General features: G+C 37.0%; 1 protein-coding gene across 7 annotated transcripts in view; it reads left to right on the forward strand.

Annotated features, from left to right (window-relative positions):
* Positions 1–15,772, forward strand: part of LOC106881088 (uncharacterized) — a 465,749-nt gene that overhangs the window by 362,000 nt on the left and 87,977 nt on the right. For all 7 annotated transcript variants that reach the window (XM_052972353.1, XM_052972351.1, XM_052972350.1 and 4 more), the window contains one exon: positions 10,601–10,894. In XM_052972353.1, coding sequence (XP_052828313.1) covers positions 10,601–10,894 — 294 coding nt within the window. The remainder of the gene's footprint in view (positions 1–10,600; positions 10,895–15,772) is intronic.

Raw genomic sequence — 15,772 nt, forward strand, 5'->3', positions numbered from 1 at the left:
ATATATATATATATATATATATAGGTATGACTGCATGGTTAACAAATTTGTTTCATAAGTATGTGGTTTCTGGTTCAATCCTACCATGTGACATCTTCAGCAAGTGTTTTGTATTGTAACCTCAGGCTGGCCAATGTCTTGTGAGTGAAGCTGATATATAGAAGCGGCAGAAACCTATTGTGTGTGTGTGTGTGTTTTATTAATATTTAGCAGAAGCAATAGAGTGACTCAAGAGCCAAGAGTTCTGTGCATCTCTTAGCCCTTGAGTTACTCTTGCTTCTGCTAAATATTAATTTTAAAAATATATATATTTATTCATACTTATTTTTCATCCACTTTTCTAAACTCCATGGTAGTGAGACATGGGCTCTGAATGCAGAAGATATGTATAGAGTGGAGAGAAATGAAGGTAATATGCTCCATTGGATGTGCAACATCAGTGCACATGTACAGCAAAGTGCAAATGTATTGAGAGAAAAGTTGGACATATGAGGAATCAAATGTAGCACACAAGAGGGAAGACTACACTGTTTTGGGCATGTGATGCGTATGAATGAGGACAGCTACATAACGAAGTGCCAATCACTGAAATTGGATGATACCTGGAGAAGAGAGAGTCCCAGGAAAACATGGGATGAAGTGGTAAAGACCAATCTCAGACTGTTGAGCCTCATGGAGGAAATGACAATGGACCAAGGTGTCTGGCAATATGAAGTTCTAGAGAAGACCTACCTGTGTTTGTGCCATGTAAAAAGCATTAAGTCCACTCGGTTGAGTGATTGGTGTTAGGAAGGGCATCCAGCTGTAAAAATCCTACCAAAACAGTCACAGAAGTCTGGTGCGGGCTTCTGCCTGGTTGACTCTTGTGAAACCATCCCACCTATGCTAGCATGGAAGGCAGACGTTAAACGATGATGATGATGATTCCCATGCTGGCATGGGTTAGGAAGGTTATCATGTCCTTGGTCAGAGTAAAGGGACCTCTCAGTGTTGTGTTATCTTCACTCAATTGTCAACCACTTCACTAGATACATTTTTATCTTGACCCTGTCACTGCTCTAGGTTGCTTTACATTCCATATGACTTGAGTCCTCACTATATTGAAGTGTATCTGTTCATTCAAGTTATCATGACCTAGAAGGTGGTTAGGGAGAGAGAGAGAAAGAGTAATGATGGAAGAAAACCCAGACTGAGTGAGTGAAGGATACAAGAGTATGATGTCAGATACAGTGATTGGAGTGATGAGAGTGGTAGAGGAGAAGAAATTGTAATGGCTATTAATAGAGATTGATAGTACTAAGAGAGAATTGTGGGTGTCTGTCACGTGTCCTTAAGCCAGACACTTTATTTCCTGTTGCTAGTTTGCTCAGCTCTAACTCAAAGTGCCAGTTTTGTCACATTCTGTGTCACTCTGAATCTCTCTGAGAATTACACTAAGGATATGTGTCTGTGGAATGCTCAGCTACTTGAATGGAGCACTCTCCGTCGGTTACGACGACGAGGGTCCCAGCTGATACGATCAACAGAACAGCTTGCTGGTGAAATTAATGTGCAGGTGACTGAGCAATCCACAGACACGTGTACCCCTAACGTAGTTCTCGGGGAGATTCAGCGTGACACAGAGTGTGACAAGGCTGGCCCTTTGAAATAGAGGCACTACTCATTTTTGCCAGCTGAGTGGACTGGAGTAACATGAAATAAAGGACACAATGCATCGCCAGGAATTGAACTCACGACCTTACGATCATAAGCCGAATGCCCTAACCACTAAGCCACGTGTCTTGACTGCTACTTGAATATTAATTTCATGAGCAGGCAGTTCCATTGATCATACAAACTGGAACACTCATTGTTGTAACAGACAGAGTACCATTCTTTTTAATATTGGGGTAGGGACCCAAATAGAGATGATTTATTTCTTCCCAGCCACCATCAGTACTCCCATTTTATTGTTTCACCATTCTTGCACAGGTGGCTGGGTCTTCTCCCTCACTATGTTTTGCCAGTCATTATAGTCCATTGTGATCTCCACGAGGCTCAGTATCTTTAAATCAGTCCCATGTCTTTCTGGGTCTCCTTCTTCCCTAAGGTCCAACCATTTTAAGTACCCTGCACTTCTCTGTACAGCTGTGATATACACTACATCTGATTCCTCTTATATCCATTTTTTTTTTCTGTTCTTTGTTTTCTCTCAACTCATTTGTACTCCATTGTTAATCTACATTAACATTACACAATTCAGCAGAGCATGCTAGCTTCGTTTCTTTATTTCTTTTTACTCTTCACATTCAAGGCTTACCCATGCATGTGTGTGTGTGTATTAATATAATACCTTACAATTGTACAGGTGTTCCAATATAATTGTATCTTTTACAGAGTATTTGACTCAAGTCAAAGGGTATTGACACAAGTACTAACTTCAGTCTCATACTTATTTAATCAACCTCTGTTAGTCAAGTTACCTTTTCACGTATACAGACGTTACTTGATGCACTGCTTTTCCATCAGTATCCAGCAAATATAGATATTCAATCTTATCAAAAATTTCATGTAAAGTCTAATATTATCAGCATTATTATTATTATTATGCCATTGTATGCAGTTAGTTATTCTTATCCAAGGGGTTCTTTTTCTTTGGTGATAAGGTGGTTATTTGAAGATTCGGTTACTATATTTAACAAGGTGAGCAACCACACCAAATATTTTTCATTGGCTCGTTGTTGTTGTTGTTGTTGGTGGTGGTGGTGAGCTGGCAGAATTGTGAGCACACTGAACAAAATACTTAATATCCTGAGTTCAAATTCTACCAAGGTCGACTTCGCCTTTCAGGGTTAATGAAATAAGTACCAATTGAGCACTGAGATCAATGTAATCAACTAGCTTCCTCCCCCAAAATATCAGGCCTTGTGCCTATAGTAGAAAGGATTATTATTATCATTGCTATTATTATAATTATTATTATTATTATTATTATTATTATTATTATTATAGTGATGGCTTGGTAGAATCTTCAGTGTCAAATATAATGTCTCATGTCAAACATGTCTTGCTTCTTTGCATTCTGAGTTCAAATCCTGCTGAGGTGAACTTTGTTGATTAAATAAACTGTAATCATATACTACGATCAGTGTACCTGACTAGCCCAACCTCCACCCCTGCCAAATTTTAGGCCTTGTATCTAAACTTTTTTTTTTTTTTGTGCAAGGCCAGCAATTTTGATGGGTGGAGATGTTGATTACGCTGACCCCCAGTGCTCAACTGGTACTTATTTTACTAGCCCCAAAAGGATGAAAGATGAAGTCAACCTCGGTGAAATTTGAACTCAGAACATAAAGACAGACAAAATACTGCTAAGCATTTTGTCTATGATAGAAAGGGTTATTATTATTATTATTATTATTATTATTATTATAAAGAGTAGTGAGATTGCAAAAACAGTAGAGTACCTTCTGTTTGGTAACATCTTTACATTCTTATTCAAATTCTGAGAGATTAACTTGGATTTTTCCCTTTGGATGTTAATAATCATGGTAGTGGTGATGGTGGTTGTTGTTGTTTCTGAGTTAAGTACAAAATGAGCAATTTTGTGGAGAGAGTGAGTTATCAATGCCATTAGCTCTGGTACTCGACAGGTACTTTATTTTATTGACCACAGAGAAGAATTAAAGGCGAAGTTGGCTGTCCCTTTGCTGCCTGCCCACAGCCCACCTCCAGAATTGAACTCAGAATATAGAAGAGTCAAAAAAAATACTGCAGGATATTTTTTCCTGATACTCAAAATCTCTGGAAGCTGTTAATAGTCTTGTATCCATCGACAGTTAATCAATAGAAGAGTCTGATCAGTCATACCATATATGTCAGTTTGGTGTCTGAGAACAGTTGATCAATATACAGATGATTGAAAACAATTTCTTAAAATCAACAATTAATCGGATTATAGAAAATTGTAATATAAAAATGTGATTGTATGCGTGTATGTTCAATTTGCAGGACAGTTTTTCACCAATCAAGCTGAAATTTGACACGATTATACATCTTTAAGAGGAGGTATGAATTGGTACAGTTGTTTGAGCATCAGATAATTTCACATTTATTCTGACCTTTCTGCACTTTGAGTTCAAGTCTTACTAAGGTCAGCTTTGTCTTTTGTCCCTTTGGGGGTCAGTAAAAATGTACCAATCCAAGGCAGTAGATTGGCAGAAATGTAAGAATGTTGGACCAGATGCCTTAGTATTTGTTCAGGATCTTTACATTCTGTGTTCAAGTACTACCATAGCCTATTTGTGTGGTCAATTTAACCCATTGTCCATTTTAATGCTGTCAGTTGGCACCTTGAGTACTTTTAGTATTACAGGCTTTTGAGGCCAGGTTTCTGATTTGGGAATACCTTCCTCCTACCCACTAACCTCAGCTCTTAACATGTCATGGGCATTGCTTTCCTTCTTGACTAAAAGATAGACAAAAAAGGCTATGTAACCTTTTCTAATATTTTCTATAAATCTAGGCAAGGCTAGGTACTACTGCTAATATTTGAAAACTGGAGAATGGGCTATAGGAAGGAAAATGGTCACATATTCATATTTTCAAATAATTTTTTATTTAAAATTTTATTTCCTCTGTGTGTGTGTGTGTGTGTGTGTGTGTGTGTGTGTGTGTGCGTGTGTGTGTGCGTGTGTGTGTATGCATGTGTGCATGTGTGTGTGAGAGAGAGAGAGTGAGAGTTTATTATAGTCTGAAAACTAGTGTAGCTTATGTTAATGTCCTTTTATAGCCTTTGCCATATCTTGTTCAAAATCTCTGATAATTGAATCAATATTTGTAAATGGTGCTAATGTTTTTACTGTAGGAAGAAATTAGCATTTCAACAAAGTTATAAAAAACAAAAAAGAAATTATTATCTCACATTATAGGCAAACTGCACCTAAATTAATGTACTCTTGAAATGATTCAATGATTTTTATTTTTTTTAAGATGCATTGCTGAATCCCTGTGTCTTTCGCACTTGTTTCGCACTTGTTTCGCACTCCATTCCACTGAATAATTTTTCCATACATCTCATTCAGCGATTATTCTCTCTTCAATGCCTCTATAATAAATTTCCAAATTGTTGGAGAATTTGCTGAAATCCGGTTGAAGAAAGAACAAAAACAAATAACTCTGTTGAAGCGCCTTCAATAGAATAGAATTATTTGTTTTTGGTAAATCCTGTTGCACTCTATCAAAACAGGACTGCTGCATATATATGGCTGCCACAGCCAAGTAGCCTTAAAGTAGTCAACTACTGGAAGAACTTTTTTTTTCTGGAGGATGTAATGCTTCATCTATTTGTGCTTCAAATACATCATTTACTTGCACTATTGGAACAAAAGCTAAAGCTGAAAGCAAGTTAATACTTAATGAAAAGTATGCATCTGTGTCATAATGCACTTTTAGACCAAAGGATGCACTCTTTTCTGTATGAGCAGTATTCTAAAACAACCAGTTATTACAATAGGCTGTCCTGACAACCTTAATAAAACCTGGTTCAAACTTTGCTCTTTTTACTCTTTTACTTGTTTCAGTCATTTGACTGCGGCCATGCTGGAGCACCACCTTTAGTCGAGCAAATCGACCCCAGGACTTATTCTTTGTAAGCCTAGTACTTATTCTATCGGTCGCTTTTGCCGATCCGCTAAGTTACGGAGACGTAAGCACACCACCATCGGTTGTCAGACGATGTTGAGGGGAACAAACACAGACACACAAACATATACACACACATACATATATATATATATATACTAATATATACTTTTGTTATTTACACCACCTGTCCTCGTCTGTTGTTATTTTTTGTATATTCTCCCATATATATATACATACACGACGGGCTTCTTTCAGTTTCCGTCTACCAAATCCATTCACAAGGCTTTGGTCGGCCCAAGGCTTTAGTAGAAGACACTTGCCCAAGGAACCATGTGGTTGGTTAGCAAGTTACTTACCACACAGCCACTCCTGTGCCTTTAGTAACTGAATCAATATTTGAAAACGATATTAATACTTTTACTGTAATAAAAACTAAACATGTTTCTTCTTTCCTTATAAGGTAACAATTAAAATGTCAAAAGTAAGCAAAACCCATTTTTAATTCCATGAATGGTATATAGAACCTGCTCACACACTCCATCTCATACTTTAACTCTTCATCTCCGAGCATAGTGCTTCTCACACCACCACCCACCCCAGCCTTGGGTTTCTTAGTCTTGCAAGCTATATGGCAACCTCACTTGTGCCAGTGACATAAAAAATACACCCAGAACATACTGGAAAGTGGTTGGTGTTGACGAGGGCATCCAGCCATAGAAGCCATGACCTAGCAGACACTTGAGCACAGCACAGTCCTTGCACCCAGTAGATGCTGTCAAACTGTTCAAACCATACCAGCATGGAACATGGGCATCAAATAATAATAATGATTGTGATGATGATGATGGTGGTGGTGGTGGCGGTGGCGGCAGTGGCAGCAGGGGTGGTGGTGAATATGAAGATGATGATGGTGAATATGAAGATGATGATGATGATGATGGTAATGGTGAATATAAAGATGATGATGATGATGATGGTGAATATGAATATGAAGATGATGATGATGATGATGATGGTAATGGTGAATATGAAGATGATGATGATGATGGTGAATATGAAGATGATGATGATAATGGGGAATATGAAGATGATTATGATTATGGTGAATATGAAGATGATGATGATGATGATGGTGAATATGAAGATGATGATGATAATGGTGAATACGAGGATGATGATTATGATGGTGAATATGAAGATGATGGTGAATATGAAGAAGATGATGATGATGAAGAAGAAGGAGGAGGAAATCACAATTTCTCTTCTCTGGAGTCATTCTTAACTTTTTTCATAAATCAATGCACTTCAACATTAACTAGACTACTAGTAAAATTAAGCTCACAAGAAACTGAAATAAACTTATCATTAATGGTTTTGATGTGACATTTACTGTATTTTACATAATTCTAGCACTTTCAAAATATTTTATTTCTTACTCGAGTATCTTTAATGAATAATTATCAATTCACTAATAACATTGGTTTCTTTTTTTCTCCTCTTTAACTTTGTACAAATTTAGCCAATTGTGGGTAGGATCAATCTCTACATTAAAAGACACAACATACACCAGTTTATAGAGAATGAACATCACACATGCACGCGCATGCACGCACACACACACACACACACACACACACACATACCACATGTATGAACTATAACAGCTTCTACATTTTAATTTTAAAAATTCACATTAAAAAAAATTAGTTTAATAAAACATGACACTATAATATTTTTAAAGAGAAATTACTATGATATTTCCAATAATTCGATTGGTTGTTGATTTTGAGCAACTGATACTTTGACTGATTGATTTTTGCTGTCACGTATTTTTAATAAATTGCATTTTGATTAACTGCTCCCATACAGTGTATGATACTGTTTGGGGACAGATGTATTCTAAGGTATATAAAATACCTTAATACCTTATATGCTGAGGTGCATGAAACACCTTGTCATCTTATAAGGTGAGGTGTTTTATGCACTTCGGCATATAAAAGATGTCAATATTTACCGAAGATCAAGCTTAGTCAACATTGACCTCTACTGACAACTTACCATACATCACAGAAGTTGAGGTTTACGTTTTATATCTGGCATATGCGTCACTACCACCACTCCACCCAATTTGGAGGAGAGCTTTAAGGTTTTGCCAATAATATAAGGGGGTACCCAAAAGAAGTCGGAATTTTGCAATATTATTCTATTCACTTAGTTTTACATGTTTACACTTTTATTGTTTTCAGAGTCTTCTCCATTTGAAGCAATGCATCGGTCCAGACACGTTTTTCACTGTTGGATGATTCTGGGCAGAGGTATGAGGGATAGTAAGAGTGGAGGATGAGGCAGTGCTGCAAGGAACAAGAGAAAAAGAAGGGATTTTAGAGTTGAAAAGGTGATAGGGTGGGTTTTGTAAGGAGAGGGTTGAGTTATAGAGCTAACCAACATTACAAGGGGCAAGTATGGACAGAAGGTGTGATGGAAAGGGACAATATCTTGATAAATAAGCTTAGGTTGATGAGATTTCCTATTGTAGAATGTCGTTTATCACCAAATCAGTCCTGCACAAGGAGACTTGCTCTGATTATGTTGTTTTATTAAGACAATATATCTTAAACTATATTGTCCAATATTTCCTCCCAGTTTGTCCTTCTTTAACTATTTCGTTACCATACTTCTAATGAAAGTCACTGTCTAGGTATTTCAATTACTTATGAAAAATAATAAAGAATTTGGAGAGATTTAGAAAAGTAACTTTTATTAATAAAGTGTCTGGAGCACAATTGAATAAAAAAGGATTTTTACATTAAAATTATGACAGAAGCTTTTTATTTAAGTATTGACACTTTGAAATGAGACATTTTGTATTAGATTCAAAAGTGTTCTTGAGTAAGTTGGTGTAAAAAGGATAAAAGCAGTATGGTGTGATTTGAGGGACATTTGACTGCTATTTCTAACAGGTTGGATAACCACTTAGAAACCCCTTTCAAGATTCATGTTCCTGGTTGATTTCAAAGTTTCTGTTCAAGGAAGATATTCATGTATAGCTGAAGGTGTTAAGGCTGTGTGGATGAGAAAGAATGAGGTTGTGCAAAGAATGAGAGGCGAGAGTTATAAGATGATGTCGTGTATATGTAAATTGTTAGAGATGGTATGTGAAAGAAGCTGAAGGGTATAAAAGGGATAATTGAGAGAACATCCAGGTTCAGGGAGTTTGCCTTAACCCTTAAGCATTCAGATTACTCTGTCAGGTGTAATGCTTATTCATTCACAAATTTTTAATACTGAAACATGCATAATCTTGTAGCTTCAAGATTTCGATGATGTGATTGTTTATTTTTAGAATGACATTGAAGGATAGGCGTGAGAGGCTGGATCTGGTTGATTTGAACATAGAACAGGTAGAATATTTGGGCCTGATATGACTGGTTTAAATGCTAAAGGGTTAAACACACCTTGTTAATATATTCTATAATGAATCAATCTAACAGGAACTGTTTATTCCAGATGAGTCCAGTGACAATTTTTCTTTTTGCAAAATTTTTGAAGAAATTCTACAAGTATGATGTGTGAGTGAAGATCTCCAAGCAATCTTTAATTTAAATTACAGTTTGTTTGTTGATTTTTGTTATTCTTTTTTTTTTTTTTTATTAACTTTTTGGTTGCTGCTTACCAAAATTAATTGCCATATATTGTGTTTACCATCTTGCGCTTATGAAAATAAAAGAAAGTTATCATCATCATCATTTTTTACATCCAGCTTTCAATGCAGCTATGGGGTGGACAGGATTCTATGGCCAGATTGATGGTCATTCTGATGCCACCTGTTTTAATTGCCTCTTTCAACAGAGAGTGTGGCAGTGTAACTCTTCTAAACACCAATATACACAGAATCAATAAAATGTTTTGGCATTAGCTTAAGAAGTACATGCAAGCACAGAAGCTGCACGGTTTAACTTGATGGGACTCAACCAATAAGGAGCCTAGACAACGTAGCCACATACAACAGTGGAACATCACTTGGTTGGATCAGCTGCTGCAGAGCCTTAGCTAGTGACTGCTACAGCTGCTAGTATGATCAGTTACTTAAGGTACTTGTGGAGGTTATAACAACAGTCATTAAACCCAGCAGGTACCGCCCAAGGTGGGAGGTCCGCAAAGCTGAAAAGAAGCCCAATTCACTGAAACATTAACTTTGCCTACTTACTTTCCACAGCCCCAGACTGGCAGCTGAAAGTGGATCTTGTTCAACAATTAGATTTCCCAGAGCTCTATGAACTAATTTCATTCTACCAAGATATAGTTATCTTCTAAAATTTTTCCAAACAAGTTACCATATGGGAACTGACTGTGCCCTTGGGAAGAACACATGGAGGAGGCTTGTGAGTGAATGTTTGCCAATTATTAGAAGAGCTGTGCAAAAACCAGTACTTGCAAGCATCTTGCAAGGCAGCTGAAGTAGGCTGCCAGGGTTTTGTGCAAGGCTTCGACAGATGCAGCAAAGAGAAGGGTAATAAATCCATCACCAAAGCTACAGAGAAGGTCATTTAGGTGGCTTTGGATAAAGAAGACAAACTAGTGGGATGCAAGCAGGGATCTGATCAACCCCAGCTAGGGTTAAGTGGGCAAGGAGTTCTGGTGTAGAAAGACACAGAACCTCTTAAGACCCCCTGGAAAAACATCAGTGATGATGCATCTCAAAGCATCTGTGAAATATATCTTGGAACAAACTGTGGAGTGTTAGATTTTACATCAAGTCTGTTGGAGTTAATTTTGTACTTTATCTATCCCGTATCAGTAAAATCTTCAATGGTTTTGTTTCTGCTGACTATATTTAATCTCCCCCCTCCCTCGCCATCAAAATACACTTACCTTTGCCAGGTAAATAATTTGAAATCATTACTGTTTTTGTTATTGCTATTATTGTATACATTATTTATTGAATTTCCTCTTTTTCTCTTTTATGTATTTTCAGTTACTCCAGAAAACCCATATGTGTATATTGGAAATACTCTGGAGCTGAATTGTACCATTTCTGGCCTGGGTCTGGGCAAAGTGTCACAGATGTATTTCACTCACAACACCACCACAATGGTCTCCAAAGAATTCACTCGTGCTCTTGATATCAGCACACTTCAGCTTAATATGAACATTTCTTCACCCAGAGATGCTGGCAAATACACATGTCTTATGTCAGCCAAGCCACCACTTTTCACAACTCATATATCACCTCCTCATGTCATTGGATCACAATTCGTAGAAGTGGAGTGTAAGTTTTTACTTCAACTTATCTAATACCTTTACCTTCTTTTCTCCCTACACACCTGCATATCTCCTTACCTACATACATAATTATCTGCCCTTCTTACCCAACCACTTGTAACATGTGCCAACATATGCTTATCTACATCTACCATCTCTTTGTAATCACATGAAGCCTACACCAACACATGATCAATTACACCTACTGCAACTCCCCCACCTTCATGTGGCCTACATTAATAACGTATCTCTTATGTTTTACTTATTTCAGTCATTAGGCTATAGCCATGCTGGGGCTTCACCTTGATGAATTTTACACAAACGAATTAATCCCAGCACTTATTATATTTTTTGTAAAGCCTGGTACTTATTTTATTATTCTCTTTTGCTGAACCACTAAGCTATGGGGACATAAACACACCAACACCAGTTGTCAAGTGCTGGTGAGAGCACAAGCACATGTACAAAGACACACACATAGATACATATATATAGATATGTATGTCTCTCTCTCTCTCTCTCTCTCTCTCTCTCTCTCTATATATATATATATATATATATATATATATACACACACACACACAAACACACAAACACACACGACAGTCTTCTTTCAGTTTCTGTCTACCAAATTCACTTACAAGGCTTTGATTGGTCTGAAGCTATAGCAGAAGACATTTGCCCAAGGTGCCATGCAGTGGGACTGAACCCAGAGACAAGTAAAAGATAAAATATGAAAATTTTATTTGTTTAATTTTCTGTTGTCTCAATGAGATTGTACGAGTACTTAATACTAGATCTTACAAGGCGGGGAGCTGGCAGAATCGTTAGCACACCAGGCGAAATGCTTAGCAGTATTTCGTCTGCCGTTACGTTCTGAGTTCAAATTCCGCCGAGGTCGACTTTGCCTTTCATCCTTTCGGGGTCGATAAATTAAGTACCAGTTACACACTGGGGTCGACGTAATCAACTTAATCCCTTTGTCTGTCCTTGTTTGTCCCCTCTATGTTTAGCCCCTTGTGGGCAATAAAGAAATAAGAATCATTAGCACACCAGGCGAAATGCTTAGCGGTATTTCGTCTGTCTTCGTGTTCTGAGTTCAAATTCCGCCAAGGTCAGCTTTGCCTTTCTTCCTTTCAGGATCGATAAATTAAATACCAGTTGCGTACTGCGGTTGATCTAATTGACTGGCTCCCTCCCCAAAAAATTCAGGCCTTGTACCTTGAGAGGAATGACAGAAACAGTAGCATTCCAGGCAAAATGCTTTGCAGCATGTAGTCACATATCTCTGTGCTCAGTTTCCAAATCTTATTTTGGCCAACTTTACCAATCACCTGTCAAAGAATCAGTAAAATAATATCTCAATCAAATGCTGGGGGGTCGATAGAATCAACTACACACCCCTTCTGCAAAATTCCTAGCTTTGTTCTTGTGTTACAAATCAATATCTGGTCTTGGAGATCTTGCAGATTAAATAACACAAAATTACAACGTATGCAGAGATGCTGTTACTGCAAACCCAGCCAACCCATGCCTACATGGAAAAATTAAATAAATACAAATGTTAAAATATTGATGATGATTGCCTTGTGATTAGTACAGCACACAAGCTTTTTTTTTTTTTTTAATCACCCAACATGCTCTATCAATATTGGGCATTAGCTTCTGCTATAGATTTTAATCAAGAATAAATATAGCCATTATTTTCCAATTACAACTGCAAAATTAATCAATAATGTACTTTATACTTGTCTATGCTGAAAGAAGAAAGCATTGGAATTAAATAAAACAAGAAGAATTTATTTAATAAGAATTTAAACAATCAAAAACTAACTTTTAATTTCAAATTTGTAGTTTTAACTGTTTTTCTCATATATTCTACTCCATCCTTGCCTACATAGAAAAACAAATGTCAAATGGTGGATAAGAATAATGACGATAATGATTGTGATGGTGGTGGTGGTGGCAGGAGCTACTGCTGCTGCTGCTAGCTTGTCTATTTTGATCTTCAAAATTACAAAATAAAAGGCGGATGTGTCACTAGTTATTGTACTGTTTAGCTTATCTAATTCACTCCACTAAGCTTCATGTAGGTACCACAAAAAAGGGATTGAGCTATAGAAAGCAGAAAGAAGGTAGTCAAGTGTCATCTTTCTAAGAATAATTCAGTTTCATTTGCAGGAATTTTAGTGTTGGCTACAATCTGATAGTACGTAGTCTGCAGGCATATCCATGTGGCTAAAAAGTTCAGTTCATTGCTACATTGTTCTAGGTTCAATCCGACTGCACAGCACCTTGGGTTAGCCAATGTCCTGTGGGTGGAATTTGGTAAATGAAAACTATGTGGAAACCCATTTGTGTGTGTGAGTGTGTGTGTGTGTGAGTGTGTGTGTGTGTGTGTGGTCATCAGTTTAAAGTCCACTTTTCCATGCTTGCATAGGTTGGATGGAGTTTATTAAGGCAAAGTTTTTATGGTCAGATGCCCTTCTTGTCAATCCTCTGTTTAAAAACTAATTTTGTAGATAATTTTTTTCAAAATTCCTATTTTGTTATTCACACATTCACTTGTATAGGTTGTACTATGTGAAATGGTGGTGAAAGAAACCTAGCTGTTTCTTACAATACGTACAATTAAATCAAAACTTTTCATGGACCCTTAGAATATTACTGTGGATTCCCAATTTACTATTTTATTACCTTGTTAAGAACCAATGTTGTAGATAAACTGTGTCTGAAAACTAAAGCAGAAAGAAAAGATGAAATGGAATGTCTAATCGTAGGTCTGTTTTGATCAGAACTGACCAAGTGATATTGTCGTCGTTTAGCCTTAAGTCAGTTCTTGAGAAATTACAGTCATGACCAGCACATCTTTTTATACATCCAAGGTTTCAATGCCCACTGTGTCCTTAATTTCTTTAAAAATGGTAAGTTAGGATTTGAGGGTGATTTAGCTACTGTCACTTGCAAATTGAGCAATTACATGAAGGTTCCTTTGTTGGCTCATTATTGCAACTGTAAAAACCAGAGAGAGAGAGAGAGGTGAGGTATAACGATATATATGTGTGTGTTAGTTTGTTTACATCCCGTGACTAAGTGGTTTGGCAAAAGACTTCATTAGAAGAGGTATAAGACTTACAAGTGATCAATCTGTTTGATTAAAACGCTTCAAGGCATTGCCCCTGCATGACTACAGTCCAATAACTGAAACAATATCCACTACAGGTGTTTCATTCTATCTCCAATTTGCAAACACTTTATTTCTCTCTCTCTCTCTCACACACACACGCACATACATTTAATATTCGTATTGCATATACAGGTCCAGGTCTAGCTATGCAATTACATGAGCTTGAAATGTGAAATGACATGCCTCTGGGTTTGATCTTACTGCATAGCACTTTGGTAAATATCTTCTTCTGTAGCCTCAAGTTGACCAATTGTCTTGTGAATGAAATTTAGTCAACAGGAGCAGTGTGGAAGTCCATCATTCATACATGCACACACACACACACACACACACACATACACATTCTATGCATTCAAATAAACTTAATATTTGCAACACCACCACCACCAGCAACACCACCACCACCATCATTCCAGTAAAATCTCAAATAGCATGTGTTTTGAGATGATAATTATATTAAACACCTCTTGCTTTTCCATGGTAACCAACCAGTGCCATCTTTAAAATGTTTTGCAAAAGCAGGCAGTGGAAATCAGGCTTATTTCAAAAAATTCTAAATGGAAAACTAATCTAGAAAATATAATTTGATTTAATGCTAATGAAGAATTTTGCTTTGCAAAGTAAAAATAATTACCTTTTTAAGAAAAAAAATAATAATTATCTATTTATTTTGTGCAAAAAGCAAAATTCTAATTTTTAGAAATGCTATATACCATTTCTAAAGCCTCCCCACCCCCATCCACTCATACACACATACTTCTGTACCCCAATCTTATTTATGATTACAGATCTCTGTGTGGATTTTCAGTAATTATTTTGAAGGGTTAACAAAGTTAATGGCACCTAGCAGTAGCAATGTACAGGTGTAAATAAAGTTTCAGAACGCTGGCAAAATAAATGTTACATATGTGTGAGGTGACACAGGTTTTAGTCAGACAGGTGCTATATGAAAAGAGCATCAGTTATTTAACTAATCACTAAATTTGTTAGTTAGCTGAACCAGTTGTCATGTTTCTTATTTCTTATTTCTTTACTGCCCACAAGGGGCTAAACATAGAGAGGACAAACAAGGACAGACAAAGGGATTAAGTCGATTACATCAACCCCAGTGCATAACTGGTACTTAATTTATCAACCCTGAAAGGATGAAAGGCAAAGTCGACCTCGGCGGAATTTGAACTCAGAACGTAGCAGCAGACGAAATACCGCTAAGCATTTCGCCTGGCATGCTAATGTTTCTGCCAGCTCGCCACCTAACTAGTTGTGATGTTGCCGTCTTACCAGTTGTCATGTTTCTATTTATTCGGAAGCATAATCTTTGAGGTAAAATTCTAGCCATTGTTGTTCTTGTTGTTTAACCGCATTCTACTGACCTATGATCAAAAACATCCCACCCATGACCATCCAAGCATTTAATCAATCCTTTAGGATTTAAACTGGCCATGTCCAGTCCAAATATTCAAACTGGCCAGATCCACCCTTTCACACCTACCCTACAATGTTATTCTAAGGATAAACTGTCACATCATCAGAATCTCATCACTATAAGACGATGAACAAATAAACATTAATTACATTTAACAGAGTAATTGACTGCTAAATGGTTATGGTATTCTTTTATTCTTTTGCATATTTCAGTCACTTGACTGCAGCCATGCTGGAGCACTGCCTTAAAGTACTTTTGCCAAACAATTCGAC

The sequence above is a fragment of the Octopus bimaculoides genome, chromosome 13, assembly GCF_001194135.2.
Source record: "Octopus bimaculoides isolate UCB-OBI-ISO-001 chromosome 13, ASM119413v2, whole genome shotgun sequence".
Lineage (NCBI taxonomy): Eukaryota > Metazoa > Mollusca > Cephalopoda > Octopoda > Octopodidae > Octopus > Octopus bimaculoides.